Source organism: Durotheca rogersii (genome assembly GCF_024521655.1).
Source record: "Durotheca rogersii strain YMJ 92031201 chromosome Unknown GGS23scaffold_5, whole genome shotgun sequence".
NCBI classification, from domain to species: Eukaryota; Fungi; Ascomycota; class Sordariomycetes; order Xylariales; family Xylariaceae; genus Durotheca; species Durotheca rogersii.
The window spans coordinates 2,187,765-2,213,051 of NW_026251236.1; the positions used below are offsets into that span (position 1 = coordinate 2,187,765).

General features: G+C 55.0%; 10 protein-coding genes across 10 annotated transcripts; 5 read left to right on the top strand and 5 right to left on the bottom strand.

The window, feature by feature from the left end:
- The first annotated feature begins 124 nt into the window (after positions 1 to 124).
- GGS23DRAFT_618605 (ribosome biogenesis protein YTM1) lies at positions 125 to 2,221 on the top strand. Its single transcript, XM_051520951.1, has 2 exons — positions 125 to 522; positions 609 to 2,221. Exons 1-2 carry the CDS (start codon positions 399 to 401, stop codon positions 2,060 to 2,062), a joined length of 1,578 nt encoding a protein of 525 aa, XP_051374236.1. The 5' UTR covers positions 125 to 398; the 3' UTR covers positions 2,063 to 2,221.
- Positions 2,222 to 2,388: 167 nt separating this feature from the next.
- Positions 2,389 to 5,525, bottom strand: GGS23DRAFT_559652 (ribonuclease H-like protein). The gene is made up of 4 exons (XM_051515830.1): positions 4,956 to 5,525; positions 3,846 to 4,822; positions 3,620 to 3,799; positions 2,389 to 3,208 (listed from the first exon to the last, which is right to left on the bottom strand). Exons 1-4 carry the CDS (start codon positions 5,033 to 5,035, stop codon positions 2,823 to 2,825), a joined length of 1,623 nt encoding a protein of 540 aa, XP_051374237.1. The 5' UTR covers positions 5,036 to 5,525; the 3' UTR covers positions 2,389 to 2,822.
- Positions 5,526 to 6,210: 685 nt separating this feature from the next.
- Positions 6,211 to 7,071, top strand: GGS23DRAFT_431614 (like-Sm domain-containing protein). The gene is made up of 6 exons (XM_051513853.1): positions 6,211 to 6,336; positions 6,400 to 6,456; positions 6,537 to 6,575; positions 6,646 to 6,673; positions 6,736 to 6,799; positions 6,853 to 7,071. Exons 1-6 carry the CDS (start codon positions 6,312 to 6,314, stop codon positions 6,886 to 6,888), a joined length of 249 nt encoding a protein of 82 aa, XP_051374238.1. The 5' UTR covers positions 6,211 to 6,311; the 3' UTR covers positions 6,889 to 7,071.
- Positions 7,072 to 7,204: 133 nt separating this feature from the next.
- GGS23DRAFT_595048 (DNA-directed RNA polymerase) lies at positions 7,205 to 7,786 on the bottom strand (the record flags this gene model as incomplete). Its single annotated transcript, XM_051518253.1, has 4 exons — positions 7,205 to 7,407; positions 7,466 to 7,576; positions 7,633 to 7,691; positions 7,746 to 7,786. 4 exons carry the CDS (start codon positions 7,784 to 7,786, stop codon positions 7,205 to 7,207), a joined length of 414 nt encoding a protein of 137 aa, XP_051374239.1.
- Positions 7,787 to 8,589: 803 nt separating this feature from the next.
- GGS23DRAFT_559667 (vacuolar amino acid transporter 3) lies at positions 8,590 to 12,091 on the bottom strand. The gene is made up of 2 exons (XM_051515831.1): positions 9,496 to 12,091; positions 8,590 to 9,418 (listed from the first exon to the last, which is right to left on the bottom strand). The coding sequence occupies exons 1-2, from the start codon at positions 11,647 to 11,649 to the stop codon at positions 9,242 to 9,244; spliced, it is 2,331 nt and encodes a 776-aa protein (XP_051374240.1). The 5' UTR covers positions 11,650 to 12,091; the 3' UTR covers positions 8,590 to 9,241.
- An 811-nt stretch (positions 12,092 to 12,902) lies between these two features.
- GGS23DRAFT_431818 (amino acid permease-domain-containing protein) lies at positions 12,903 to 16,993 on the top strand. Its single transcript, XM_051513854.1, has 4 exons — positions 12,903 to 13,263; positions 13,328 to 14,310; positions 14,361 to 15,366; positions 15,431 to 16,993. Exons 1-4 carry the CDS (start codon positions 13,080 to 13,082, stop codon positions 16,939 to 16,941), a joined length of 3,684 nt encoding a protein of 1,227 aa, XP_051374241.1. The 5' UTR covers positions 12,903 to 13,079; the 3' UTR covers positions 16,942 to 16,993.
- A 270-nt stretch (positions 16,994 to 17,263) lies between these two features.
- Positions 17,264 to 19,823, top strand: GGS23DRAFT_431826 (uncharacterized protein). Its single transcript, XM_051513855.1, has one exon. It carries the CDS (start codon positions 17,585 to 17,587, stop codon positions 19,616 to 19,618), a length of 2,034 nt encoding a protein of 677 aa, XP_051374242.1. The 5' UTR covers positions 17,264 to 17,584; the 3' UTR covers positions 19,619 to 19,823.
- A 725-nt stretch (positions 19,824 to 20,548) lies between these two features.
- On the bottom strand, positions 20,549 to 20,987 carry GGS23DRAFT_595052 (Spt4/RpoE2 zinc finger-domain-containing protein; the record flags this gene model as incomplete). The annotated part of the gene is made up of 2 exons (XM_051518254.1): positions 20,549 to 20,800; positions 20,901 to 20,987. The coding sequence occupies 2 exons, from the start codon at positions 20,985 to 20,987 to the stop codon at positions 20,549 to 20,551; spliced, it is 339 nt and encodes a 112-aa protein (XP_051374243.1).
- Positions 20,988 to 22,197: 1,210 nt separating this feature from the next.
- On the top strand, positions 22,198 to 22,644 carry GGS23DRAFT_595053 (uncharacterized protein; the record flags this gene model as incomplete). The annotated part of the gene is made up of 1 exon (XM_051518255.1): positions 22,198 to 22,644. The coding sequence occupies one exon, from the start codon at positions 22,198 to 22,200 to the stop codon at positions 22,642 to 22,644; it is 447 nt and encodes a 148-aa protein (XP_051374244.1).
- A 160-nt stretch (positions 22,645 to 22,804) lies between these two features.
- On the bottom strand, positions 22,805 to 24,761 carry GGS23DRAFT_618623 (protein phosphatase 5; the record flags this gene model as incomplete). Its single annotated transcript, XM_051520952.1, has 7 exons — positions 22,805 to 22,978; positions 23,050 to 23,174; positions 23,226 to 23,587; positions 23,645 to 23,888; positions 23,958 to 24,393; positions 24,456 to 24,536; positions 24,612 to 24,761. The coding sequence occupies 7 exons, from the start codon at positions 24,759 to 24,761 to the stop codon at positions 22,943 to 22,945; spliced, it is 1,434 nt and encodes a 477-aa protein (XP_051374245.1). The 3' UTR covers positions 22,805 to 22,942.
- Positions 24,762 to 25,287: the final 526 nt, after the last annotated feature.

Sequence of the window (25,287 nt, forward strand, 5' to 3'; positions counted from 1 at the left end):
AAGTTATTCCTCTATCATCATTGTACCAGGTACCTACCTCATATAGGTATGTATCTACGGTATTATGATTGGCCAATGCTCCGCATCGCGGGGTAAGGCTGAGTTGACTACTTTCAAGGCGCACGGCTTTATCCTTTTTTCCTTTCAGATAAAAAAAAAAGGTCTTGGCAAGGGACCTATGGAAAGAAGCCACCAAAATTCTTCTACTACCCGCCCTACCTACTTATCGAGATAGCTATCGCTAAAGCATCACCTACTCGTACAGCACCGCCCAACTACACTCGTTTCTACGGCACTTCACCCACCCCTGAACCTATTTCGTGAACCACTTCGTCAGGTAGTCCACGCTTGCAATCCGAGCATCTCCCGCCGGCCCTTTCGAGGTCGTCGCCGCGGAGATGGATTCGTCGTCCGCCAGCCGGCCGGCCGCCCCCGAACCTCAGCAAATCCGCGTCAACTTCACCACCTCGTCTCCCGATCTCCAATTGCCCGAGGGCCGGACCCAACTACTCGTCCCAGCAGGTCTGTCCCCTTACCTCTTGTCTTGAAGCGGGAGAAGCAGTTCGCGGCGCGAGGCTAGCCCGAAGCTCACCACCAGACACTTGCAGACATCAAGCGCTATGGCCTGTCGCGCGTGCTCAACTCCGAGTCGATGCTCAACACCCCGGCGCCGATCCCTTTCGACTTTCTCGTCGACGGCAGCTTCCTGCGCACCTCTCTCGCCGAGTACCTTCGCGCGAGCGGCCTCTCCGCCGAGACCGCCGTCACCCTGCAGTACGTGCGCAGCCTGATCCCACCCGTCTACGAGGCCAGCTTCGAGCACGACGACTGGGTCAGCGACGTCGACCTGCTGTCCGAGACCTCGCGCGCTGGCCTCTGGTCCACCGCCGCCGGCGTCGCCGCCCAGGACCGCATTCTGTCCGCATCCTACGACGGCCTGCTCCGGATATGGAACGGCTCGGGCGACGTGCTCGCGACGTCGCCGCCGTCCGCGCTTGGCGGCCACAGCGCCAGCCCCAAGGCCGCCAAGTTCCTGTCCGCCTCGCAGATCGCCTCCGCCGGCCTCGACCGCACCGTCCGCATATGGAAGTACGCCGAGTCCGACGACCGCCTCTCCGGCACGCTGAAGCCGGCGCTCGAGCTGCACGGCCACCGCGCCGCCGTCGAGGCCCTCGACGTCCACGGCCCCACCGGCCGGGTCCTCAGCGCCGGCAGCGACGGCACCGTCGGCCTGTGGACCACGTCGAAGACGGCGGCGCCGCCCGCCCCCGCCAGCGCCCTCCCGCCCGCCCCCGCCAGCGCCCTCCCGCCCGCCCCCGCCAGCGCCCTCCCGCCCGGCGCGGCGTCCTCGTCGAAGCGGCGCAAGATCGCCGCGGCCTCGGCCGCGCCGCAGCGCGGCCCTCTCTCCCTCCTCCAGCCCCACGCGTCGGCCGCCTCGGCCGTGCAGTTCGACCCGTCGGACCCGACGGTGGGCTACTCGGCGTCGCGGGACCGGACGCTGCGCACCATCGACCTGACGACGGCGCGCGTCGAGGGCACGATCGCGACGTCGCACCCGCTGCTCGCGCTGTGCGCGTTCCGCGGCGGCGGCGGCGGCGGCAACGCGGGCTCGACGCTGCTCGCGGCCGGCACCGCGGCGCGGCAGGTGGCGATCGCGGACCCGCGCGTGTCGGCCGCGGCGCCCGTCGTCATGACGCTGCGCGGCCACCGCAACCTGGTGTCGTGTCTGGCGGCGGCGCCCGGCGGCGCCGGCCACGCGCTCGTCTCCGGCTCCCACGACGGCACGTGCCGCGTGTGGGACCTGCGCAGCGCGCGGTCGCCCACCGCCGCCGTCTCCGGCGCCGAGGGCGTCACCGGCGAGTCTGCGTACGTCGTCGAGCGCGAGAGCCAGAAGGGCGCCCCGAGGCGCAGCGACGTCCCCGGCCGCGGCGCCAAGGTCTTCGGCGTCGCGTGGGACCGCCGCTGGGGCATCGTGAGCGCCGGCGAGGACCGCCAGGTCCAGATCAACAGGGGCCGGGACCTGCTGCCGGCGACGGCGACGGAGGTGGCAGGGAAGGATTGAGTGGGGGCCGAGTGCGCATCGTGGTGATCTTGGGGGCGTGTTTGAAGTACGGGGGCAGAGGCGAGATTGGAAAGAAGAGAGAGGAACGGGGAGCTGGTAGATAAAAATGACAGGTATATCTAGTCTAGGAAGAGCGTATGTGGGAAACACAGCTTATACCCCCTCCCGCGGACGGGAAACAATAGATACGTATATATGTATTAATTACCGCCGGGACTCCATAATAGACAAGAACGTAGGTATCTATACGTCAGCTCCCGTCGGGTGCCGTTCCTACTTATGTGCGCGTGTATACAGGCGCAGTGCCAAGTACGAAAATGCCACGACGGGAACTAATTAGAGGAGTGAGATCTCTTCTGATAACACGGACGGGTATTGTACACCATAACTATAATCCACATCTCGTGTCCCCATATCTTTCGACCCACGGGGCGACAGCCACTGGCGGAGATGACACGAGGAAGGCTGCGCTCCTATGCACCAACGCGTACAGGCGGAACACAAAGCTGCTCGGATCGTCGATGGCTGCACAGAGCTGTATTCTAAAAGTGAGAAAGGTCTTGTGTAAACTAGGACCGAATATTCTACGCTTGGTCCTCCCATCTATCGGTGCCTATCTTCTAATTAACAGATACGTACTGCCCGCCCACCCAGTTATTTGTCTTGTGGTATAACCTCCCGTGTAGCGGCGTGGCGGCTATTCAAAGAGTCTGACAGGTAGCGACCATGGTCGAGATCTCTAGGAATCAGCCATAGACGCCTATGATGAGAGCTGGGAGGCCAGCTCGTTCTTCTTCGTCCCGAGGCTGTTAATCTCTTCACGTGTCCTATCACTATCTATGGGTAGACCCTCGAGCCTGGAAGCGTTCACGATATTATAGACAACTGTGGTCAGTCTTTGGGGCGGGCTCCGCAGTAGCCCGGCTATGGTCTGCACATCGAGGCCCTGTTCGTGCCACATATAATACGCCCGGAGCTGTGCGATGGACGCCTGCGCGTTCGGATTCGCGGCTCGGTAGCGAGTTGCGCGTTCTTCCGCGATCTCGACTCTGGAGTCCTTGGGAGTCCGAGACGACCCGGTGGCTTTCGTTTTCTGAGGTAAGGGCTTCGCCAGCGGCGGTGGAACTACGTCCACGTGCTCCAGCTTCGTCGTCTCTCTTTTCCGAGGTAAGGGCTTCGCCGGCGGCGGTAGAACTACGTCTATTTTCCGAGACAGGGGCTTCGCCGGCGGCAGTAGAATTACGTCTATTCTCCGAGACAAGGGCCTCGCCGGCGGCGGTAGAATTACGTCTATTCTCCGAGACAAGGGCTTCGCCGCCGGCGGCGGAACTACGTCCACGTGCTCCAGCTTCGTCGTCTCTCTTTTCCGAGGTAAGGGCTTCGGCAGCGGCGGTGGAACTTCGTCCAGGTGCTCCAGCTTCGTCGTCTTTATTCTCCGAACTAAGGGCTTCGCCGGCGGCGGCGGAACTTCGTCCACGTACTCCAGCTTCGTCTTCTTTATTTTCCGAGGTAAGGGCTTCGGCAGCGGCGGTGGAACTACGTCCACGTGCTCCAGCTCCGTCTTCTCTATTGTGTCAGCGTCGTCATCCTCGACGGTCAGCTCCGTGCTGTCCGCTAGCCGGATGGGTAGGCCAAGCTCGGCGTGATGCGGAGTAGGCGGACGAGGGTGAAGCTTCTTCCGGAAGTATTCGAGAGTGGCATAAAGATGCAACCCGGCATACGCATCCGACGCAGAATCTAAACCGTAAGCGCAGAACCGAGAAAACGAGATGGGCCGACCTACATTTGATCTGAGCCATGTTCAAGGGCCGCATCCAGTTGCTTGAGCGAACATCCTGCCCCTTGAAAAGGGGGAGACGTAGGTATTGTTGTACTTGGGTGGCCAAAGGCACGAGCTTCTTGTTGATGAGGTGAAAGTCCCCAGAGGCAGAATGGGTAACGAGCCTATACAAGTGGCTCAGCTCTATCAATCCCTTCGAGTCGATGTCTAAAAATTTCCGGAGCCGCGATACGTCACCCCTAATCGCAACGCCGACCTTGGTGATATTTGCGTCTTCCATGATCTTCCGGAAGGAAGGCCCAACCATATCACCTGTGCCCCGAAAGCAGGCGACATGAAAGAGCCCAATGCGACAAGGACTCGCTAACTGGATCAGCGAGACGTTCCTCCTAACCCCTTGAAATCGCATCGAGTTTATACACCACTCCAAGTCGAAACCGAGAAGTGACTCGCCAAGGAAATATTGCTTGCAGACACTTTCCATTGTCTCACGAGTCCGACAGTAGTGCACCAGCGGCGTAGTCTCTCTACCGTCTTTTCCTATACCACGATACTGGCTGTACGACCAGAACGAATCCGGAGACCCGGCGGGGGCGTTTTTAGCCGCGTAGAATAAATCGTCCTTCATCTTGTAGGGCAATACGGACACGGGAGGTTTGTCCGAAACCCATATCTCCGATAATGCAGACCGCTTATTAGCGGTACCGTCGGCCTTGCCCCTATCTGCTTTGCTAGGTCTGGCTTTTTTTGAGGATTTTGGGGGTAGAGAAGTGGCGCCCACGTCGCCTGATGGTTGCGCGGAAACAGCTTTCCGTCTCTTCGTCGTTTTTGTTATTGTTCCATTGAAGGCTTGCACATGCTGAGCGATGATATCCGGCGATTGCGCAGTTGTAGGCGAGAACGAGACGCATCGTCTAGGGTGCCATAACTGATACTTGGGTAGCGTGAAACCGATTCGAGGTCTTCGTGACGCCAGAGAGCTGTACAGGTGAAGTTGATTGTTAACAACTGAGCCTTAATCTCGACCTCTGTCCCCGCATAGGGTGGAGTTGAGGAGATAGGTTGGTAGACACAGCAAATACTCGAGGGGGTGAAGGATAGTTAGGGACGAACCACAAGGCGAACGGCGCACACAAAATCTCGGGAGGTCTCAGAGCACTGCCTGCGGCCCCGAGGGTTCCAAGCAGCATCATGTGTGATTATCAGGCATAGAATCGTGATGCTGCTGCTCCATCGTGGCTAGCGCTGGAGCTCGCCCATGACACGATGCGAATGCTGGCTGGGCAGAGGCGTCGTGGGGGGAGCCGGGACGGGACTGGATGGGGGCGACAACGGACCTGCGAATCGGTGAGTTGACGATGTGGGCTCAGGCTGGTCGTCCTGTCGTGGGGTTGCGTTCGCGTCCGCGGCTGTATAGCATGTATAGCGTCAAGCGAGTGAGAGGACGAAAGGCGATCGAGGGAGACGGGCTTCAGAATTCGCGGGTTCTATGAGGAAGGCCTTCAGAGGTTTGCCATAGTTAGAATTGATACGTGCATTGCATACGGAGTTGCATATCTATATTTGGGAAAAAACGATTCTTTTAACAGGTGAACCTTGAAGTGTGGATCCTCAGGCATCCAGAATGGAGGGCTGTGATTGGTCGGATTGAAGAAAAACACGCAACAGCTAACTGTTCGTAAAACGCTGTATTTAAGCCCTTTTAGCAGTTTAGTTTTTACACCTTCAATTGATCAACTAGGTTCAGCTTTCAACACGTTTTACATGCCTTACAATTAAGGCAGCGAGGCCACGAGAGTGAACCGCCAAAACGCACAGAAGTAGGTATGATATATTTAATTAAGCAGTCGTAGGTTCGTACCTCCGTACCCTTCTTCTTATTATAGAAACGTAACCTTCTTTATTAGAAGGTACGTACCTACCTTATTAACAAGTACGTATTTATTTTATTAATAAGTATATATTTACTTTTTAATATATATATAGTTTTCTTTATTATAACTTTTTTATACTTTTAGTTATAACTTCTTTTAATTATAATTACTTTTAATTATAACTACCTTTAATTTACATATTTCTTTAAATTATAACTACTCATATTAATAGAAATATATAAAAATACTTTTTAAAATAAAAAATTTTTTTTTCATAATTATTGCCATACTTACAACGTTGGGTGCTCGGGGATCACGTGGGTTGAATGCCCTGCCTACCTAACCAGACACGATTCGCGGTTAGAAGCTCTTAACCTAACCTCTGAACCGTGATACCTGCCTACGCCTACTGCATAATATATCCTCACCGAGATCACCCCCTTTATACCAGCACTTCCTGGGGCGTCAAGGCAACTTCAAGGCTTGCTCGATAAGAAACTGTCTTTTGGAGCCGCTCACCCACTTCGGCGTGCCAAACCCGCCCCCTAACGCCCGAGCCTGTTCTACCTCGATTGACAGACCCGTCTACGTCAAGATGGCATCACAACTTTTACCTCTAGGTATGGCCTCAGCGTACGCGAGATGGCCTAAGAACGTGTGGCGTGTTAACATGCGTGATATAGAGCTCATCGACAAGTGTGTCGGCTCGAGGATATGGGTCATCATGAAAGGCGACAAGGGTATGATTATTCCAGTTCCCCGCCTCCCGCCTCCTCTCGGCGAGACATTATCGTGGCTAATACAGATATCTCGCTACTAGAGTTCAGCGGGACGTTGCTTGGCTTCGACGACTACGTCAGTAAGTAGGCAAGCACGTGGGGTGGGCATTCCGCGTAGACGCAAGATAGCGATTAATCCCATTTCTATAGACATGGTTCTGGAAGACGTGACGGAGTTGTATGCATCACCTTTCCCCGCCATTCCATCGACAATCTCAAGGAGTTTCTAATCGGGCATAGTGACTACTCCGGAAACCACACCAAACTTTCTAAGATATTGCTGAACGGAAACAACATATGCATGGTACGTAAAAGAGTTCTCTTCCCAGAGGCTCATTCGCTCACTAGCTACTGCAGTTGATACCAGGAGGAGAAGGCCCAGTGGCTACCTGATCAGAGCTGATCTGGATCGGGAATCTGATTGCCGATGTGGAGGACCAACTTCTGGTATTGGTACGAGGTGGCCAACAGGAAACCGTGGAAGATTACAGTGGACGCAGGAGCTCAGTCAGACCTTACAAATGGTTTGGGATTGCAAATCGTGGGGAAAGAAATTATCCTCCAAGACAGCCTCCACCCACGGGTCTTTTATCAACTAAAATGGTGGGAAGCACCTGATTACCAATCCGTAACTCCAGACACCCCGGCTGAGCTGTTTCCTATCGCCTGGGGTGAAGATGCAATGCCGTCAAGGTAGAGATCCCGAGTCCTAAGGCCGGCCACCAGAAACGCCATTATCCTGGTCGCCGGCGCGAACCATGCGACGAAGTTCGTACTCCCGCGTGAAGTCACGGCCGAACTGGGCAAGCGTGGCGACCAGCTGCTTGCACACCTCGATGAAGACCTCTCGGGGGGTCATGGTGCCGTCGGTCTGCAAACGGATCATGACCTCGGGGACATTCGGATGGGCAACTATTCAGCTGTCAGTCCATCAGCACCTCCAGAAAGAGGAGCGGAGAGGGATGCCCACCCTTGTAGCCAGCCATCATCACGTGCGGGTGTTGCTTCAGATGCTCGCTCACAAGATTGCCGATGGTGTGGTCCTCCTTCAAGATGATAAAGTCGGACGCGTTGGACATGCCTAGATGGTCATCAATACCGAATGCCATCGACGCTCTGGTACTCGCCCGCGCTTACCAGCAAAGGGCTTCTCGGTAATCTTTTTCTCATCCTCGTTCAAGATGAACAGGTCGAATCTAAGGAACAGTCAGCTTGCGACCGCGTATGATGCACCAACGGGCTATCCGAACTGGGTAAAATTATGAGAATGCTTCGGGTTCTGGAATGCCATCCTAGCGACCTATGGGCGCGCGGATCTTGCCGTGGCAGAGCTGGACGGGGATTGGGTTGATGGGTTAGGCACGGCAAAACGAGTGCTTGACAAATTCTTAGGGATGGGTGGGTGGTAGTGGTGGAAGGAGGTTGGAAGGACGTCAAATAAAAAAGATCTTGAATGGTGAGGTGCCCTGTGGCATGCGATTTGTGTCCAAGTTGTTGTGTGGACTAAGGAAGGGACTTTATGACTGGTCTCTTCTCTATCTTCTGTTGACTCGGCCATTCTTTTACTAGTGTTAGGGAAGCTGGACGGCGAGGTTGATGTGAGTTGTGGTTGAGGGGGAGATATGGCAGCCTCAGTCCCCAGCAACAAGACAGCCTGGCTTGCCTGTGGAGGGATGCCTCAACCCATGCCGCAAGCTTCTTCTCTCCCTCTTTGGCGTGATAGATACAATCATATAAACCTATGATTTTGTATGTGCGAATCGTGAAACGGGTGTAGTCAGGGCAGAGAACAAATAGGATGTACAAGAAGAAATAACACCCACCGGTCTGGGGCGTTCATCTTGCTGATGGCTTGCCAGTAGCAAATCCACAACGATAATAATATACACCGATGTACAGGGCAGGATATTCCTTTGGTCGCACAGAGGTACTCTTGTTGGAAGGGCCAGAGTATAGCAATGCAACAGGTCCAGCAGGACAATGCGACGATGTGTCAGGACTGGAAAAGGTAGCCTGTTGCAGGTAGCAACTTAGCAGATGTTGTAGCAGACGAAGGAGAAAGGCTCACGATCAGTTGCGAGGACAATGGAAGTCAGTTACCTGAGCAAGCGCACTGACCCGATTAGTCAGCCGGGTCCAGATTCACGAGGTACCTCAGTAGGTAGGAGGTACTCATAGAGGATGTACACAGTGTATATAAATAGGTAGTCTTGGATTTCCAGGTCAAGCCCACACTGTCTTAGGCATCTGCCTACTTCCCTACTACATGGTATGCAAATGAATTGGAGTAATGGGGGGGTTATTAGGGGGTCCTCGGGCACATCACCCAAGGTTCGTTATCAAGAGGTTTTCCATCAAATGATGAATATCCAATATTGAATAACGCCCAACTGCCTTGCAATTATAGTAGGACTATATGTGTGCACGGTAGCATGCTACCTATTATACTAAAGCTTGAGAACCTCGCCCATCTATACGCGATGGACGCCTTCAGCAATTTACCTAGTAAATAAAATCAAAAGGCCCATTCCAGTCAGGAGATGCCGTGCTAACGCACCTCTCCCTGTGGGTTGTACCCATCCCCAGCCCAGATGGAAATACTTCTAGCCACAATGTATCCTCCCACGTTATGACGCTGCTAGTATAGATACTGTATATTGTACAATTCTCGAGATTCCGAACATCTTCTCCGCTAGGTTCCATCTATATATCCCTTCCCCGCTATTTCTCAATCCGTCCCATCCGTTTACATCTTGTTGGGATCGCAATACTTCGGCAGGTTTGGCCCGGAGGGACCGCTGGCCCAACTTATAACCGTCAGGCTGGTCGTGTACGCCATAGCGATAAGCCCGAAGACGCACAGGGCGATGTCGGTGACTTTCCGGGTTCTTGTTGTTGCCACTCCCTTGTAATGAAGCAGCGGCTAAGTGAGCGAGAGGGGGGGAGGGGTATTAGAACGATCATATAATGGTACCGCGCGAAGCATCGGGGCAGACTTACCGGGTAGATGTACACGAGAGGAATGCAGGCGAAATTCCCGACGAGGGCGACGAACTTGTCCAGATCGTCTGCACCCCCCCACGCGATAAGGGCGCAGAGGAACACGACAAAGAATCTGAACATGTTCTTCTGCCACTTGATGTAAGGGTTGTACTTGCCGCTTCTCGTAAATAGCGCGTTCTCCGTGATACGAATGGCGGGGAAGATTTGCAAGGGCGTCGAGAGGAGGATGGCGAGCGAATAGAGAAACTGGACGCCGTTGACAAGCTTGTTGTCCTGGGGTAGGTTGAGCAGGACGACGGTCTCCGTCTTCGATCCGTAGGCAGCATAGGATACGGCGCCCATGGTGACGAAGAGAACCGTGATGATGATCATAACGTAGAACATGACCTTCGGGAACTTGGATGGCGACTTCATAGATTCCTGAATCGGGATGATTAGTCCGATGCCCTCAAAAGTGAAGATGGCCGTGCCGATGAAGAGCGTCCAGTCCTTCTGGTTGAACTGGATGATGTCGGCTAGACCGTTAGCACTCAAAGTGAGAACGTCGTAGTAGAAAAGGTAAGCGAGGCCGATAACAATGAAAGCATCCGCTATCAGAGCCGTGAAACCGAGCTTTCCGATGTCCCGGAACAGAGAGAACGGGAGGAAAATGACCATCTGCATCAATATCAACCAGGTAATGTGGATATACGTGCGACAGCCGGAAACGGCAAGAATGAAAGCTTGCAAGTTCTCCGACGTGAATACGATGTATGCGGCGACAAACCCGATCTGGCTGATGACGATAGAAAACAGGATCAGTTTCCTCATCCAATCGCCGTACAGGACTCCGCCAATGTCACCAAACGATCCTTCGACCTTCAGTCGAGTGGTCACCAGGAGTACGAAGCAGTAGTAACTCAGTGCCGCAACGAATAGCAGAACTAAGTTGCTGAAGAGCATGCCACCATTGAGGTAAGCTCGTGGTAAGAACAAGACTCCGGTCCCCACGAATGATTTCAGGAGGAGCAGGGCCGCATTGAAAGGTGAGTTGTTGCCGCTACCGCCTCGGACCTTGCGCCTCCGCCTATGTTTAGACGGTGTCAGCAGGGCGCTATCCTCAAGAGGCTCGTGGTCCTCGTCGCTCTCATCGAAATCCTCGCTCTCTCCGGAAACGAAATACTCGCCAGGTCGCAGGACCTCGTCGTCCTCTTCAAGTTCCTCGCCAGCGAAGTGTCCATAGATGGATAGAAACTCGAGGAAACTGTTGGTGAATAGCTGCGGTTCGCGCACACCCCTCGACGAGCCTTCTCCAGCCTCCAGTCCCTGTGGATTCGCGACCGGACTTCCCGCGGCCCTTCTGAGATAGTTCCGTCTGAATCCACCGGGGATCTTGATGGAATTTATGTCGAGGACGTCGCTCTCAGGCCCCTCCCTAGCGTGGCTGAAACTCTTGCTACGCTGCTGACGGCTGCGGCTTTCTGCTTCCTCCGTCCATCTGTAGATTTGCCGTGTTATGTCTCCGCCCTGTAGCCTAAGGCTCGAAAATTCCTCACCGTGGGGGCCGGGTCCCGCGGGTTCGCCAACCTGTTTGCCTTTGGAATTGTCGCCATTGTTTGACCCTGCACCAGAATCGAGAGCATCCGCAGGCTGAACCAGATGTCGCTTGATGATCTCGTGATCTTCGTAGGCGCTTGGACCTCCACTCTGCGCATTTCTCGACTTCGCTTCAAAGGAGCCGTAGTTCGTCGGGGTCGCGGACCGTTGTAGTTGCGAGGCCGCTCCGGCCGGCGACACAGATCGTATCGGCGGCGTCCCAAATCTGGGGGGCGAGGTTCCTACAGTGTTTGAAAGAGCCGCGGCAAGAGCGGAGACGCCGGGACCCGTGTAACTTTGAGCAGCGCCAGCAAGAGGACCCGGGTTCTCAGCGGGTTCGTCATTGTCTCGATTCGCGGCTTGCAACCTCTGCGTCGGTGAAGTTCCCAGGGGGAGCGACGGTATGGGGGAAGCTAGGCGGGCTGTCACATCGGCGCGAGGCACGGAAGTACTGTACGTACGACTCCGTTGGGAGCCGGGCGAGGACGATAGCGGCACACCTAAAGGCCCTGCTGTTCCCGCTACCCCACCGCTAGGCTGCGATGCCGTGCTTCCTTCTCGGTCAGAGCTCGCCATCGTGTCTTGGAGGCAACCGACAGCGCTATGTAGTCATCGAGGTGTCGGAAACGCCGGATCGCCTAGGGTTAAGTAGTATGACTGCCGTCGCAGGGCAGGGTGGAGAAGGCGTCGAGAGCGGAATGCAAGGGCGGCAAATCAATTGGGAAAGGCGAGAGAACAGATATTCAGGAGCCGAATGGCGCGCATAGAGGACCGGGAGGGTTGTCTATACTCGAGCGAGAGGGAGACAGATAGAAGACGGAGCGAGAAGATGACGAGAGGGAAAGGAAGAGCGTGTGGTTGATGGTAATGAGAAGATTACGACGATATGGCTCCTATGATAGGTGCGTTATCAGTTGAACCTCCAAAAGAGCCCAGCCAAGTCGGTCAGCTGCGTGTTTTGATGACCGTCAAGCCTTCACAAGACGGGGACCACAGGCTTGGTGGTTGACTGCCGCTGCGCCAATTGGGAGCTTGTTCATTATCCAGGGTCAGTACTGATGTACCCACCGACGTACCCGCAGCTGGGAAGCGCATGCTGGAGGTACCTGCCTACGCCTATGCCCATAGAGGTACCTCCCTACCTAGAGGTACCTACCTACCGTAGGCATGTCATCACGTTGGCCTATCTCGGAGCTGCAGGCGGCAGCACCTGCACATGTACCTATATGTACCTTGCACCAAGTGCCGCAGATAGCCTGAGGTTCTTTACCTAATCCTGGTAAGTGTGCCTACAGTGCAGCCCACAGTACGGCACACCCCTTCATATCTATATGCACATCCTCCCAAGGCACCGTGTAGACCGTGTAGGAGCCAAGCAACCCAAGCACCAAGTAAGCTCTCGATTGATCGCTTTCTGTGTATCGAGGGTCTTGCACCACCACCGAGTCTGGTTCAACTCAATCCATTACGATATCCCTTCTTCACATTTGGTGGTCGCCGAGCATCATGTGCGAGTGGACGCCAATGTATCGGGCCACTGGACTGCGACAACACCCCGAGACGCACTTGGAACCGTTGGTCCTTTCGGGCCAAGCATTCCGTGCCGTTGGACGAGTCTCCCCCCTCCCGACAATGGCGGCTCCATGCCTAAACGAAACAGGCCTTGGGAGCTTCCTATCGATGCCTCTCGCCTGCAACCCCCTTTCCCACTAGTACCCACATTCGATCTAGGGCGGGGATTCTCGGGTGCCTCTAAGAGGACAGGGTGCGAAACACGTGAGCGACGTCATCAACAACACCATCCCGACTTCAATCGCCTACCCGGCGTGGTTCTCGTTTCGGTCGGACCAAGGCGGAGAGGACGCACCCGTCGTAGCCTACAACACTCGGCAGCCTGGCGTTCGATGATGATGTCGTTAGCTATCGCTTTAACATCGAGAATTCTAGTACGCGCAGGCTCGGTGTAGTTACAGGCGGATTGAGAGGCTCTACGTGAGAAGGACAAGATGCCTGCAGAATCCCGAGGAAATGGAGCGGACAAACCCGACACGGGAGGACCGCCGAGCAGGAAGGCGAAGCTCGGCGCGTTCACCGGCGTCTTCATCCCCGTTGTCCTAAATATCGTCAGCATTCTTATGTTCCTTCGTTTCGGCTCCATAATAAGTCGAATCGGCCTGCTTGGCATGCTCGGTGGGTGAACCCCGTTGATGTCCCGCCGCATGCTCGACAACCTCATACCAAAATGTGTGAATAGGTTTGCTTGCTATAGCATACGCTATCAACGCCACCGCGGTCCTCTCCTTGTCTGCCATCGCGTCCAATGGCGAAGTTAAGGGGGGCGGTGCTTACTACTTGATTTCGAGGTCCCTCGGCCCTGAATTTGGCGGCTCGATTGGCGTTCTTTTCTACCTGTCTCAGGTTGTCAGCATATCCCTCAACATCGTTGGTCTCATAGACTGCATCAAGCTGAACCTCGGGCCTCAGGTACCGCAGGGCTATTGGGAAGGATATGGTATGCAGACGGCCGCACTCATCTTCTGTACGGCCCTTAGTCTCGCTGGGCGGACCATCTTCGTTCAAGCTAGTAGCGGCCTATTCAGCATACTTATCCTAGCCATCGTCACCATTCCCGTCTCGGCTTTTATCAGGCGCCCCTTCAAGGACGATGCGCTTGGGGTCGAGTTTACTGGATTGAGCCTCCGCACAATACGTTTAAACCTATATCCTCCCGTCGTTGGCCCGTCATACCAAGGCGTCGAGACATTCAGGGAACTGTTTGGCATCCTCTTCAGCGCCACTTCCGGTGTCTTTGCCGGAGCTTCGATGTCGGGAGATCTTCGCAACCCAAGCAAGGCAGTCCCGAAAGGAACGGTGTGGGCCATGGCTGGAACATTCTTGCTCTACTTCGTCGTCATCTTGTCAATAGCATCCACCATTACACGGCCTTCCCTCCTGCGAAATATTCATGTCATCCCTGCCATGAGCATATGGCCGCCGTTGATCCTCGCTGGAGAATGTGCAACGGCGTTCTTCTCGGCCTTGATGGGTATCATTGGAGGTGCTAGACTTCTTCACGCTCTTGGGCGAGATAGAATTCTTCCCGGGCTGTCCATATTTGGAAGAGGAAATAGGCGCGGGGATCCCGTATTTGCGGTGCTGATCACCTATACGATCGCACAAGTTGCCCTTCTCGCCAACTTGAATCAAATTGCAACGCTCGTCTCCATGGGTTACCAGGTAAGGGCTTCCAGTGGCGGCAGTATCGATGTGTCTAATATCTGGTACAGATGACCTTCTTAGTTATGAACTTGGCGTGCTTCTTGCTAAAGATAGGATCGGCTCCCAACTTCCGCCCTGCATTCCGGTTTTTCAGTTGGCATACCGCTTTCGTCGGAACTATCCTTTCTGCGGCTGCAATGCTCTTCATAGACGAGACCTACGCAATCTCGGCCGTCTGTATGCTGATACTCCTCTTTCTCGTCATCCATTACACAAGCCCGCCAAAACACTGGGGCGATGTGTCCCAGAATCTGATCTATCACCAAGTTCGAAAGTACCTATTACGACTTAAACCTGAGCACATCAAGTTCTGGAGACCCCAGATTATCCTACTAATCAACAACCCTCGAAATCACATGCAGCTGATCCAATTTTGCAACTCTCTCAAGAAAGGATCTTTGTATATCTTGGGACATGCAATAGTGACGGATGACTTCAACTCGGGAATACATGAGGCAAAGCTGCAGCAATCGGCCTGGTCTCGGTACATTTCAGAATATTCCAGGATCAAGGCTTTTGTCCAGTTGACGATGTCGCCCACTATTGTTTGGGGTGTCCGGAATCTGATTCTCTCAGCTGGACTCGGTGGGATGCGGCCCAATATAGCCGTTTTGGGCTTCTATAACATGGACGAGCTACGAAAGACTCGCCCGGATACTAAGATACCGGGTATTCCCATTACCTTTACGAAGACGAGGGCTGTAACCAAGGCAGAGGGGAAGGCTCCAAATCGTCGGCGTGGCGACGCATCTTCCCGGCTTCTGGACAGCTTCCTTCCAACCGACACGATCCGTACGGAAGGTATGATGTCTGTTACAAGCTACTTGACGATTCTCGAAGATCTTGCGCTTCGTCATCGACTAAATGTCGCCGTCGGCAAAGGATTCCAAGCCTTAGAAACCCCTCATCACGACGGAAGCAACACCAAGAAATATATCGACCTTTGGCCAATTCAAATGTCGGCTGAGATCGCTGGTGGTGATAAGAGCCTACTGACCACTAATTTTGACACGTGTTAGTAGGCTACTACTAGACGTCAACAAAATATTAGGCTAAGACTGACTTTTTGCGAATATAGATACGCTAATTCTCCAACTTGGCTGTATTTTGGAGAGTGTGCCCGTATGGAAGAGGGCGTTTAGACTTCGTGTACTAGTATTCGTTGAATACGAGAGTGAAGTCGAAGAGGAACATGCAAGGTTGAAGGCTTTACTAGAAAAGTTGAGAATCCAGGCTATAATCCGAGTCTTCTGGCTCGCTTCGGGGTACCTTCAGACCTACGAAGCGGTCGTCAACGGCAGTAGATTGAGCTCCGAATATGGCAGTATCACGGACGAGGTACTGAGGGATGACGAGTGGTGGCAGGAACTACAACAGTTGAGGGCGGATGCTTACGGAACGGCTCTATCGCCACAGCTCACTTCACTAGGGGGTATATTTGAAGCTGCTAGGCGCAGACGCAGCTCCGTCTCTAGGCCTGATGCCCATGTTGAGTCTCTAAGGAGGCTAAGCGTCAACGAGTGGCTCGATGGATCGAGGAAGCCGACCATTTCTATGATTGCGAAATTGCGTGTCAATGTCGGCATCCGTACTCATCAACTTGGCTCTGCTACATTCAATGGCCGGCCGGATGCCGACTCACCCGAGTCTAGCGAAGATGATGACGGTTCTAATTCATTTTCAGATGCCGACTTCAACGAAGCAGCTAGTGAGGCAAGCGGCGATGATATTGAAGAGTTACCCTCGTCGGAGAGAGCCGTCATGTTGGCGTTTACGGGGCGGAGAACAAGCCAGCGAGGTATGATACGTGGAGTAGATCTAGTAAAGACGCTTGAAGGACCGCGCCCAAAATTGCTGAGGGCCCCCCCAGCCGCAACTATGTCCGGGTACGGTACGATGAACCCAGCGCCGAAAGCAAGTATTGCGCCCGCCTACACTCCGAATACAACGCCTGGCCCAGGCAAAGTTGCAACCGGAATAGCGAAAGCAACCCCCAGACCACACCTTTCACGCCACTCATCAGCAAGCCGGTTCACCAGCAGGCCGACACCCGAAACTAAAGTGCTGGCAGAAGGCGACTCGGACCCAATCATCATGTTTTCCCACGAAGAGAATCCGACATCGCTCCAGGCTAGACGCCCAGTACTTTCGCAGGATCTGTCCCTGTCAAGAGGGACTTCCGGGAGACCCCCTCCGGAAGCCAGAATTAGGAACGGACCTGAATCTAGATTGACCGAGTCACCACTGCGCTCACGGGACCGACTGGTGGATACGAAGTTCGATGTATTGTGCTGCCCTAGCCCCCAACTGGACGACGGAGACGGTTCAACATGCTCGACGCATAGTTTGGCTCTCTCGTTCAACGACTTACCCAGCCGGGCCCAGCACTTGGTCCTCAACGAGCTGATGCGCCAGCACAGCAGCGACACTGCGGTGTTGCTTACGACGTTGCCAATTCCCGAGGAGGGCACGGGTAAGAGCGAGGAAGCTAGTCTGAGATATCTGAGCGACATCGAGGTCCTCTGTCACGAACTCCCGCCGGTTCTACTCGTGCTAAGTAACAACATGACTGTTACCGTCGGCTTGTAGTGTATATACACCGGCCATCAATAGGGGGTTTCACTTTAGGATTTAGATCACTCTGCCACCGAAGGTATTCGGCGTTACCAGGCTGGGTAGCTCCGGTTTGAAGGTTATTCAGGGGTTCGATCATCTTCCTTTGATCCCTTCAACACAGATCTCTGATTCATCGATGTTTGGATACGAGATGGAGTCTTTGAACCGATTAACAATGCGTTGGTCAAGGCGGACAATCCATCGCTGACAAAGCCCTCCTTGTGAGCAACCATGACAACATCGCACTGCCAACCGTGACGAAGGAATACAATCATAACCCTGATGCGTTCAAAGAATAGTTAAATTACGTATGCTCTCTGCTAGATCCAACAAAAGCTGGCCGCTTCTTAATTAATTATGCGTTCGCCGGTACCGCATGCCCGTTTGCTGGATCATGAATCATTGATAATTTCTACTGCTACAACACTGGTCTACGGAACTTGTCTGATAGGCCGTCGCATAGCTGGTTCTATGATGACGGATACTAATAACGGTATTATTCTTGCTATTCGACTATTTAATGTGAGTATAGGTACGTTGAGTCTAGAGGTCGGCTTAAGGCACGGAGAGAAACACGAAGAGCAGGCGGAATAATTCGCCCATAACCCTATAACAAATGACACGCGAGCATCATTGGGGCAAGAGGCCTCGCCAGAACACACGAGGCGTCTCAGGGCGGCTATATAAGAAAAGCGAAAACGCCGGGATCGTCTCAAGGGCCTTGGGCTACTTCTGGCATAAGAGCCACGAGAAGCAACAGTCGCCACCACCGCAGCCCAATGCGAGACAGTCGGACCGGATGGCGAACTATGAGATTACACACCATCCAGACCGGCCACCATCTGACAGGAGGGAAATGCCGGCTCTTAGCGAATTTGAGTATGCGGCAAGGATCGAGAAGATACAGATACAAAACCTAAGGCACTACGAAATACCGGGGAACAGGGCCCGTTATAGTCCGCCAGGCTCGGGAGTAGGCCGGCCGAACGTTGCCATTTCGCCTAGGTACGATGGTGGCAGCGTCGTCTACGACGGAAGGTCGAGCTTCGAGCTTCGAGCGGAGGCCGAGAGAGAGTGGCTGTCCTTTGGCGAGTGGGCCGCGCCAGCTGAGAGATCCGACGGCGCTGAGAGTCCGGTTGTAGGACATGCGGCATCGCCCGGGTCTGCGACGATCCAGGTGTATCGCGAGAGTGATGCCAACCGGGACTCCGTCGTCGGATATCCCGCAGAGCGTGAGGAGTCGTTCCTGCTGCCCGCCATGACATTCCGCCCCAGCGAGCCACCTCCGCCGAGAAGCACGTGGGAATTGGGAGGAGAATATGAATGGAGCAGTCGGATCGAGTTCCATAGAGCCCAGGCGGCGGCAGCACTCGAAGCCGGCCCGCGGCCTACCTACGCCACCTCGTGTAATATAACGCGGAAGACTACGCTGAGTTTGACGGATATCGCGCACTTCAGATCCCCACACGAGGTGGGCTATCCGGCAGCATTCGCTGCGGATAACGACTTCGATCTAACCGATGAGGTTATAGACGAGCCATCGTACACCTACGCGGCACCGCCGGTGCTCCTCTGCCCGGCTCCAGGATGCAACGCCGTCCTCGCGATGACCAAGGAAAAAATCGAAAACTTATGCATCAGCTGTCTCGCGACTTACCGGCAGTACGCGCCCCTCGACTCTCCCGTCTCACCCCCGCATTCGCGCTTCGCGTCACCTCCTTACACGCCCACCCCCTACAGCTCCGACGGCGACGCTCCCAGCATCGCCCATGCCCAGGCCGGGTCCAGGCTTAGCCTCGTAGAGCACCTGCGGGCCGCCAAGTCCCGCGTCGCGGCAGCGTCGCGACTCAGCTGCTGGCTCCGCGACAGCTTCAGGCTCCAGCCGCCGCCCGCGAGCAAGCTGTGGCGGCCGCTGCGGCGGCAGCAGCAGCAGACGGAGCAGCAGCGCGAGGTGGCCGGCAGCGATAGCGGGGAAGGTCGGAGGGAGAGAGTGGGCTACACGGTCTCGGAGATATCCTCCTCGCCGTCCCCGGAACCCGGGTCAGCTAACATGGCCGGCGAGCTGGACGACGCGAGCAGCGACGGCAGCAGGCAGCTGGGCTACTTGCTGGAGCGGCTCCGCCGGCTCGACTCGGACCCCTGCCCGAGCGCCAGGCGGTTTACCATGAAGCCGCCTTGCCCCTTGCCTCTGTGCTCGGTTCCGTACCTGCCTCCTCCTTCTCCTCCTCTCAGCAGCGGCACCATGCCCGTCGCCGTCCTTGGCTCTCCGCCGCGAGAAGAAGACGAGGACGCCTGGGCGGAGGACGAGGAAGAAGAAGGAGAAGCCTGGGCGGAGGACGAGGAAGAAGGAGAAGACACCTGGGTGGAGGACGAGGAAGAAGAAGGAGAAGACTCCTGGGTGGAGGACGAAGAAGAAGAAGAAGAGGAGGCATGGGTGGAGGACGAAGCGGGGATGCGGGTGAGCGTCGTGAGTCGCGGGTACAGCGACGTCATCGACGAGATCATCGACTGCTACCTGTCGCCGGAGACGCCGAACGCCGAGGTGCGCTGGCGCCGCAGGTCCGCAGCCGTCCAGTCGTACTTCACCGAGGTGTCTGAGGAGTTCGAGAGTTGGCGCTGGGCGACTCGTCGAGGATCCCGGGCGGCGTAACCGGCCCTGGCAAGGAAAAGCGGAGAGGAGAGAGAGAGAGAGAGAGAAGAAGAGAGACGAGGAGACGAGGGAGACGAGGGAGTGAGCTAATTAATAAATATTCGTAATGTCTAGTTATAATATGTCTTGCTTAATTTATGGTGTCGACTGAGAAGAGGGGTAATGGCATACGGAAGAGAAAGTGAGGACGAGTACGTTGAGCTATAAGGAGGACAAGACAGCTTAATCCGAGAAGAGGGTGAACACGGAGCTTACAATAATGTAGTCTTTTGTTTCTCAGGATTGCTATCGTTTCCTCCTGCCTTCTACCCTCCACACAGGGCGAGGAGAGGAATCCATTTCGAGATGTATTCGTGGTTGTGGTCATCGACATCTCATTGCCTCCTTTCCCCCTTTTTTCGCATGCACTCATGATACTCCCGAACGCCTGCTCTAAAATTCTAGTTAGGTATCCGTTGGTTCTGTCCCGGCGCCTGAAAGGAAATGATTTTCGTTTGCTTTTCCCTTGTCTTCTTCCTTGCGCCCTCCTTGCTCGACACGGGGCGAGGAACCGGGAATTCCGCGTCGAAAAAGGCCTTCACTCAACCTGGGCACTATGCGTAGGACCAAAAAGAGGGAACCCGAGTTGGAGCTGCCTTGCGAGGCTCGGAGGTAGTTATCTGAATGCGATATCCCGGTTGGGGCCCGGCCGATCCCCTCTTCGCGTGCGCGCGTGTGTATGTCGGTATCTGTAGAAGCCTATTCGACCTCCAAGGCGCTTCCGTCGCGACTGTAAGAGCAGGCGTAAGACGCATATATATTAGCCCGTGTTCGTGTTTAAAATGAAATAAAAAGCGCGCAGGTGCGTGTACGTGTGGGTAGGCGGCATATCCAAATGTGCTCGGGACAAAGCCTAAGAAGTAAGGGGGGGGGGGGGGGGGGGACAAAGACTTACGGGATGTACACGTGCCCGTCGTCCTCCATGGCCTGCTTCACGTCCTCGGGGAGGGAGCCGGAGACCTTGATGGCGTAGACGCCGGCGACGAAGTTGTCGATGCGCTGCCAGCGCGCGATCCAGGAGCGCTTCGGGTCGGCGATGGTCATCATGCCCTCGTACACGCCCGACGTGCACGACTCGATGGCCTCGGGCGAGCCCTTGAGGTCGAGGAACGGGCAGTTGGGACAGCCCTCGGAGCGGAAGCGCTGCTGCCGTCAGCATCGTTCCGAATCGCGTCGGGGCGCCCCCTAGGCGAATCTATAGGAGAGGGGAGAAGGGGGTAGGCGGAGAGGGCGGCGGACGTACGGCTTGTGTCAGGATGATGGAGCACACCATGCACGCACGCGCGTATCGCATCTGTCCCGGAGGGATGTAGGCATTTCCGTCTGCCATTTCGGCGAGCCGGCGGGCGTTTCGGATACTTTTACGGCTGGCAGATAGCTACCGAAGGCTGTAGTCTGTAGTCTGAGGGAGGTTCGCGAGAGTGATGTTGAGCAGTGTCGGTTGGTAGAGGTCGGTCGGAGTAGTAGCAAGTTCTTGGTTGCTAGAGGAAGCTTGACAGGTCGAGACACTCTCAGGCTAGAGTAGGAGTTATAGGGGAGAGAACAGCTAGTTGTAACGGCGGTGATATCTTCCCGAAGAGGGGTAGAAGGAAAAGGGAGAGGCGAAAAGGGAAGAGAAAGCAAGCGGAGGTGGCTGCCGGGTACGTGAGCGAGGTTGAGAGGTTGTTGTTGGCATTGGTGGTTTCAATGCGCGCCGTGCTGGCGGCCAGCAATGGCAACGAAACGCTGAAAGCGGTTCATCGAATTTGCTTAGGTAAGAGGTGCCCACATTCATCCAAGACAATGGACTGCATGTATATACATAGGTACATCGAGTGGAGACAGATGAAGCGTAGGTACCTGAACAGAATAATAACATTGACTATCAGTTTACAAGAGGTCTCAGATCAGCCCAACTAGTCCCCTGTACCTCACCCCAACCTCTAACCGGATTAGGCGATTTTGCCGAGCTTTTTCCCTGTCACCCAAACTTTTCGTACAAGGGTCACTAAATTCTTCTTTCTAACCACCGTACGAACGTGCACTTGATTTATTCTTTTTCGTGATCGAAAGTTACCCCAGGAACGTTCGATAAGCAATTGAATAGGTGGTGGTGGTGATGGTGATGGTGGTGCAGTTGACTTGGTGGTGCAGTTGACTTAGTGGTACAGTTGACTTGGTGGAGACTTAGTAGTGGTGGCAGTGGTGGCGGTGGTAGCGGCTTAAGTAATCAAAAGGATCTCATCCCAACCAACTAGTGGAGTAAGGTCGTAGGAAAGAGCCAATAGAATCTTCAGGAATCCGTGACCCGCTTTGGGGTGAGGTTCAGGGGACTAGTTGGGCTGATCTGTAGACTCGTTTACAATGATAATGCTATTATAGAGGAAACCCCACTCTCAATTTCCTGGTATTGCTTTTACGCGCATGGTATGGCGGTACCTAGGTAATCTTTGATATCAGTTCAACTCAAATGAAGAAGAAAACAAAGACCGTCCAAATCATACCTCTCGCCACACCAGAATCCTCGAAAGGGCCTACGGTACCTAGCACTAGAGACCGCCATGACAGCAGCAGAAGAAGAAGAAGAAGGTTCCAATACGTTTATGGCGGACGCCCCCGCCGCACCCAAGGCGAAGCGGGCCCGGGAGCTCGTCACGGCGACGATCCGAGCGCCGCGGTACGCCTACGCGCACCTCGAGGCCTTCAGCCCCTCGGCCGTGCCCGACGCCCTCGACGCCCTCCAGGTGCGGTCGTATTGCACCTCGGCGCTGCGGCAATTCCTGGGCGCGACCGGCGTCGGCATCCCGCTGGACATCCTCAAGGTGGACGGGAGGCACTGCTGGCTGAGGCTGCCGCGGGACGACCTCGGCGCCTTCGCCGCCGCTATCACCGCCTGGCAGGGCTCCGTCCAGGACGGCGTGCACGCCTCGCTCCGCATAAGGGGATGCTCGGACTGGCTCGGCACGCTGGTGGGCAGAGACGGGCAAGAGGCGCTCTGGAGCGGATAAGAAGGTATCGTGGCCACGGCTAAATCAACTACCTATCGAGGCCATCCGGGTAGGCGTCTGCTCTAAAAGCCCATGTTCACGGCCCGTGGGTACCCCCGGCATGGTATGGTATATGCGTTTCCGTTCCCTTCTCCTTTTTGAACCCCTCCCCCCCATTACTCCCCCGCCCGCGAACGCCAATGCTTCTATGCCGATGCGATGCCACATATGCAAAGATTGCTATGTAGGTAATCCCACCCATCTACGCAAACCAAGCACGTGAAACCGCAAAAAGCAAATCCCACCCGCGTTTCCCCTTTTACATCATAGACATGAGCGAGTTATTGGCGTAGGCCTAAGAGGAGAACGTTAGGTTGACACATTCCATTGCTTGCAGACGTCGTGGTTGGCGGGGTAACAACTTACCATAGGTCGAATGGGCGGATGGGGGACCGCGTCAAACTGGTGGAAATCAAGCTTATAATCAGGGCCAATGTTGATATAAGCGCCCCTATTCTCCGTCTGGTCGCAGTATTTCGGAGCCGAAAAGACTGGACGACAAGTCAGCAGAAATGATCAACCCGGAGTTGGGAGCCACTGACCAGTGATGCACTTCCCGTCGTGCTCCTCCTCGTACCCGTCCATGCGAACCTCGTGACTTCGGATGATAGCGTCAAGGCCGTTCTTTTCGCAGAACCTCTTTGTCACGTCAGGGCCGAATTGCATGCCCACACCTCTCTTGCTCGGGCCTCGGCCGGGAGCCGTCTGAGGGTCGGTCCATAGCATCTCCATCATCAGGCCGGACTGGCCCGGTTGCCTCTGGGCGTGCCTGTTGACCTTTCGAATATCATCTAGCGTCACGTTGTCGTCTGAGAATAGACCGCCGTGCAAGACGAGGTACCGGGTGCCGATGAGTGTAGCTAGTGGCAAAGCAGAAAAGCTTTCGGAGAACAATTTGAAAACCCTAAGCGCTGTCAGAATCGGGTAGATCGTGCCGAGAGTCGGAATCGGAGAGGCTTACCGCTCGTTATACTTTGCTTTGCATTCGCCTTCAAACCCATACACCTTATTCATGTCGTCGGTCTCGTGGTTACCCCTGTTCAGGAACATGCCGCTGGGGCGCAGCCATTTGTAGGCATACAATAATAGGGCAATCTCCGTCGACCAAGAGCCGCGGTCGACGAAATCTCCGTTGAATAAGTACCAATGCTTCTCCGACGGCCTACCGTTTAACCGGAAGAGCTCCATTAAGTCGTAATACTGGCCTACAATGTGACGTTAGTTATAGCCTCGCGCACGCACACATGCCAGACACCACTTCAGGCCTGACTAACCGTGTGTATCACCGCAAACCGTTAGCTTAACATCGTCGGGTATCTTCATCTCCACCATCGTCGGCTCCTCATAGACGATCTTCTTGACCGCGATGACAATCTGATAGACATATTTTCTGTGGATCTTCTTGCCGCTCTTGAACCTCTCAATCATGTCGTCGATAAACTCCTGGGTTATCTCCTCGCCGAGCTTCACGCCGTCGTAGTCGGGCTCGACGGTCATGGAGTTGAGGTCGAGGCCCTCGGCCGCGGAGGGCTCGTCTCCAACTTCGATGGCGGCATAGAAGTTGAGCTGCCGCACAATCTTTTGGCACTCGGCCAGTTTAAGCTTCGCGTCCTTGTTCGTCGGATCGAGGGTGACACATTTTCTTAGATCTTGGACGGCATCCTTGGGCCTGAGAATGGCGGCGTGCGCGACGGCGCGGCGAAAGTAGGCCTGAGGGGGGGGGGTTGGCTTAGTTAGATGAGGCGCGGGCACCCTGATCGACGATGGCGCACCTTGACAAACTTCGGGTTTAGTTCTGCCGCCTTCGTAGCATCGGCAATAGCGTAACCATAGGCCTCCGATTTAATGTAAGCCTAGGCGTCCAGCCAGAGAGTCAGTCACGCGAGCGCCGTGTCATACGAACCCGCACGGGGTGAGGCAATACAAACTTGTGCTCTATTCGTAAAAAAAGCTGGTTCCTTGTCGTTTAGCTCTATAGCTTTGGTGTATAAGTCGATGGCCTTGGGCCAATCGTGGGCGGCAAAGGCCTTGTTGCCGTCGTTCTTGAGGGCCGTAGCCTGGTCCGCAGCAGAAGCCATCTTTAGGGGGTCTAGCAAGGAGAGAAGAGCACAGCTCACGGCTCGGATGGGTAAAAATTGGAGAGGGGAGAGTGATGAAGGGCGCGGGAGGGGGAGGGAAGAGGGAAGAGGGAATTAATCAGCTTTTTGTGTATGGTGTGTGTGCGCGTGCGTGTGTGAATGTGTTTTGGTCGGTCTTCCAATGCTAATTGGGGATGTAAGGTAGAGGTCGTAGCAGTTCTGGTACCTGAACAAGTATTGGAGTTATGATTAGTCGATGCGGCTTTGGATAACGGTTTTCCAGTCTCTTCTTTATTTTTCTCAGGATACCCCAAGATGCCGGCCGGAACTCGGGGCTTACCATACCCTTGTGCCACTGCGAGGGACGCAGCGGGCGAGCCTGGGGAATAGCGGGGTCCTTGGGGCCATCCCCGATGCCTGTACTTACATGTACAATAGATGCATGTGCAGGCTCCGAAGCCGGGTACTTCCATCTGAGGTATATCCTGCGCGACAGGTACGTGGGAATCTTCGGGGCTGGGCGCAG

Bases quoted from the DNA above. Each gene is read 5' to 3' on its own strand.
- GGS23DRAFT_618605 (XM_051520951.1), top strand. From the start codon at position 399: ATGGATTCGTCGTCCGCCAGCCGGCCGGCCGCCCCCGAACCTCAGCAA. The intron at 523-608 runs GTCTGTCCCCTT...AGACACTTGCAG, and splicing joins CCAACTACTCGTCCCAGCAG to ACATCAAGCGCTATGGCCTG.
- GGS23DRAFT_559652 (XM_051515830.1), bottom strand. From the start codon at position 5,035: ATGATGCTGCTTGGAACCCTCGGGGCCGCAGGCAGTGCTCTGAGACCT. The intron at 4,823-4,955 runs GTTCGTCCCTAA...TCACCTGTACAG, and splicing joins TGTGCGCCGTTCGCCTTGTG to CTCTCTGGCGTCACGAAGAC. The intron at 3,209-3,619 runs AGCTGGAGCACG...GAGAGACGACGA, and splicing joins TGACACAATAGAGAAGACGG to AGCTGGAGCACGTGGACGTA.
- GGS23DRAFT_431614 (XM_051513853.1), top strand. From the start codon at position 6,312: ATGGCATCACAACTTTTACCTCTAG. The intron at 6,457-6,536 runs GTATGATTATTC...TCTCGCTACTAG, and splicing joins CATCATGAAAGGCGACAAGG to AGTTCAGCGGGACGTTGCTT. The intron at 6,576-6,645 runs GTAAGTAGGCAA...CCATTTCTATAG, and splicing joins TGGCTTCGACGACTACGTCA to ACATGGTTCTGGAAGACGTG.
- GGS23DRAFT_559667 (XM_051515831.1), bottom strand. From the start codon at position 11,649: ATGGCGAGCTCTGACCGAGAAGGAAGCACGGCATCGCAGCCTAGCGGT. The intron at 9,419-9,495 runs GTAAGTCTGCCC...TCGCTCACTTAG, and splicing joins CTCTCGTGTACATCTACCCG to CCGCTGCTTCATTACAAGGG.
- GGS23DRAFT_431818 (XM_051513854.1), top strand. From the start codon at position 13,080: ATGCCTGCAGAATCCCGAGGAAATGGAGCGGACAAACCCGACACGGGA. The intron at 13,264-13,327 runs GTGGGTGAACCC...ATGTGTGAATAG, and splicing joins CGGCCTGCTTGGCATGCTCG to GTTTGCTTGCTATAGCATAC. The intron at 14,311-14,360 runs GTAAGGGCTTCC...TATCTGGTACAG, and splicing joins TCGTCTCCATGGGTTACCAG to ATGACCTTCTTAGTTATGAA.
- GGS23DRAFT_431826 (XM_051513855.1), top strand. From the start codon at position 17,585: ATGACACGCGAGCATCATTGGGGCAAGAGGCCTCGCCAGAACACACGA.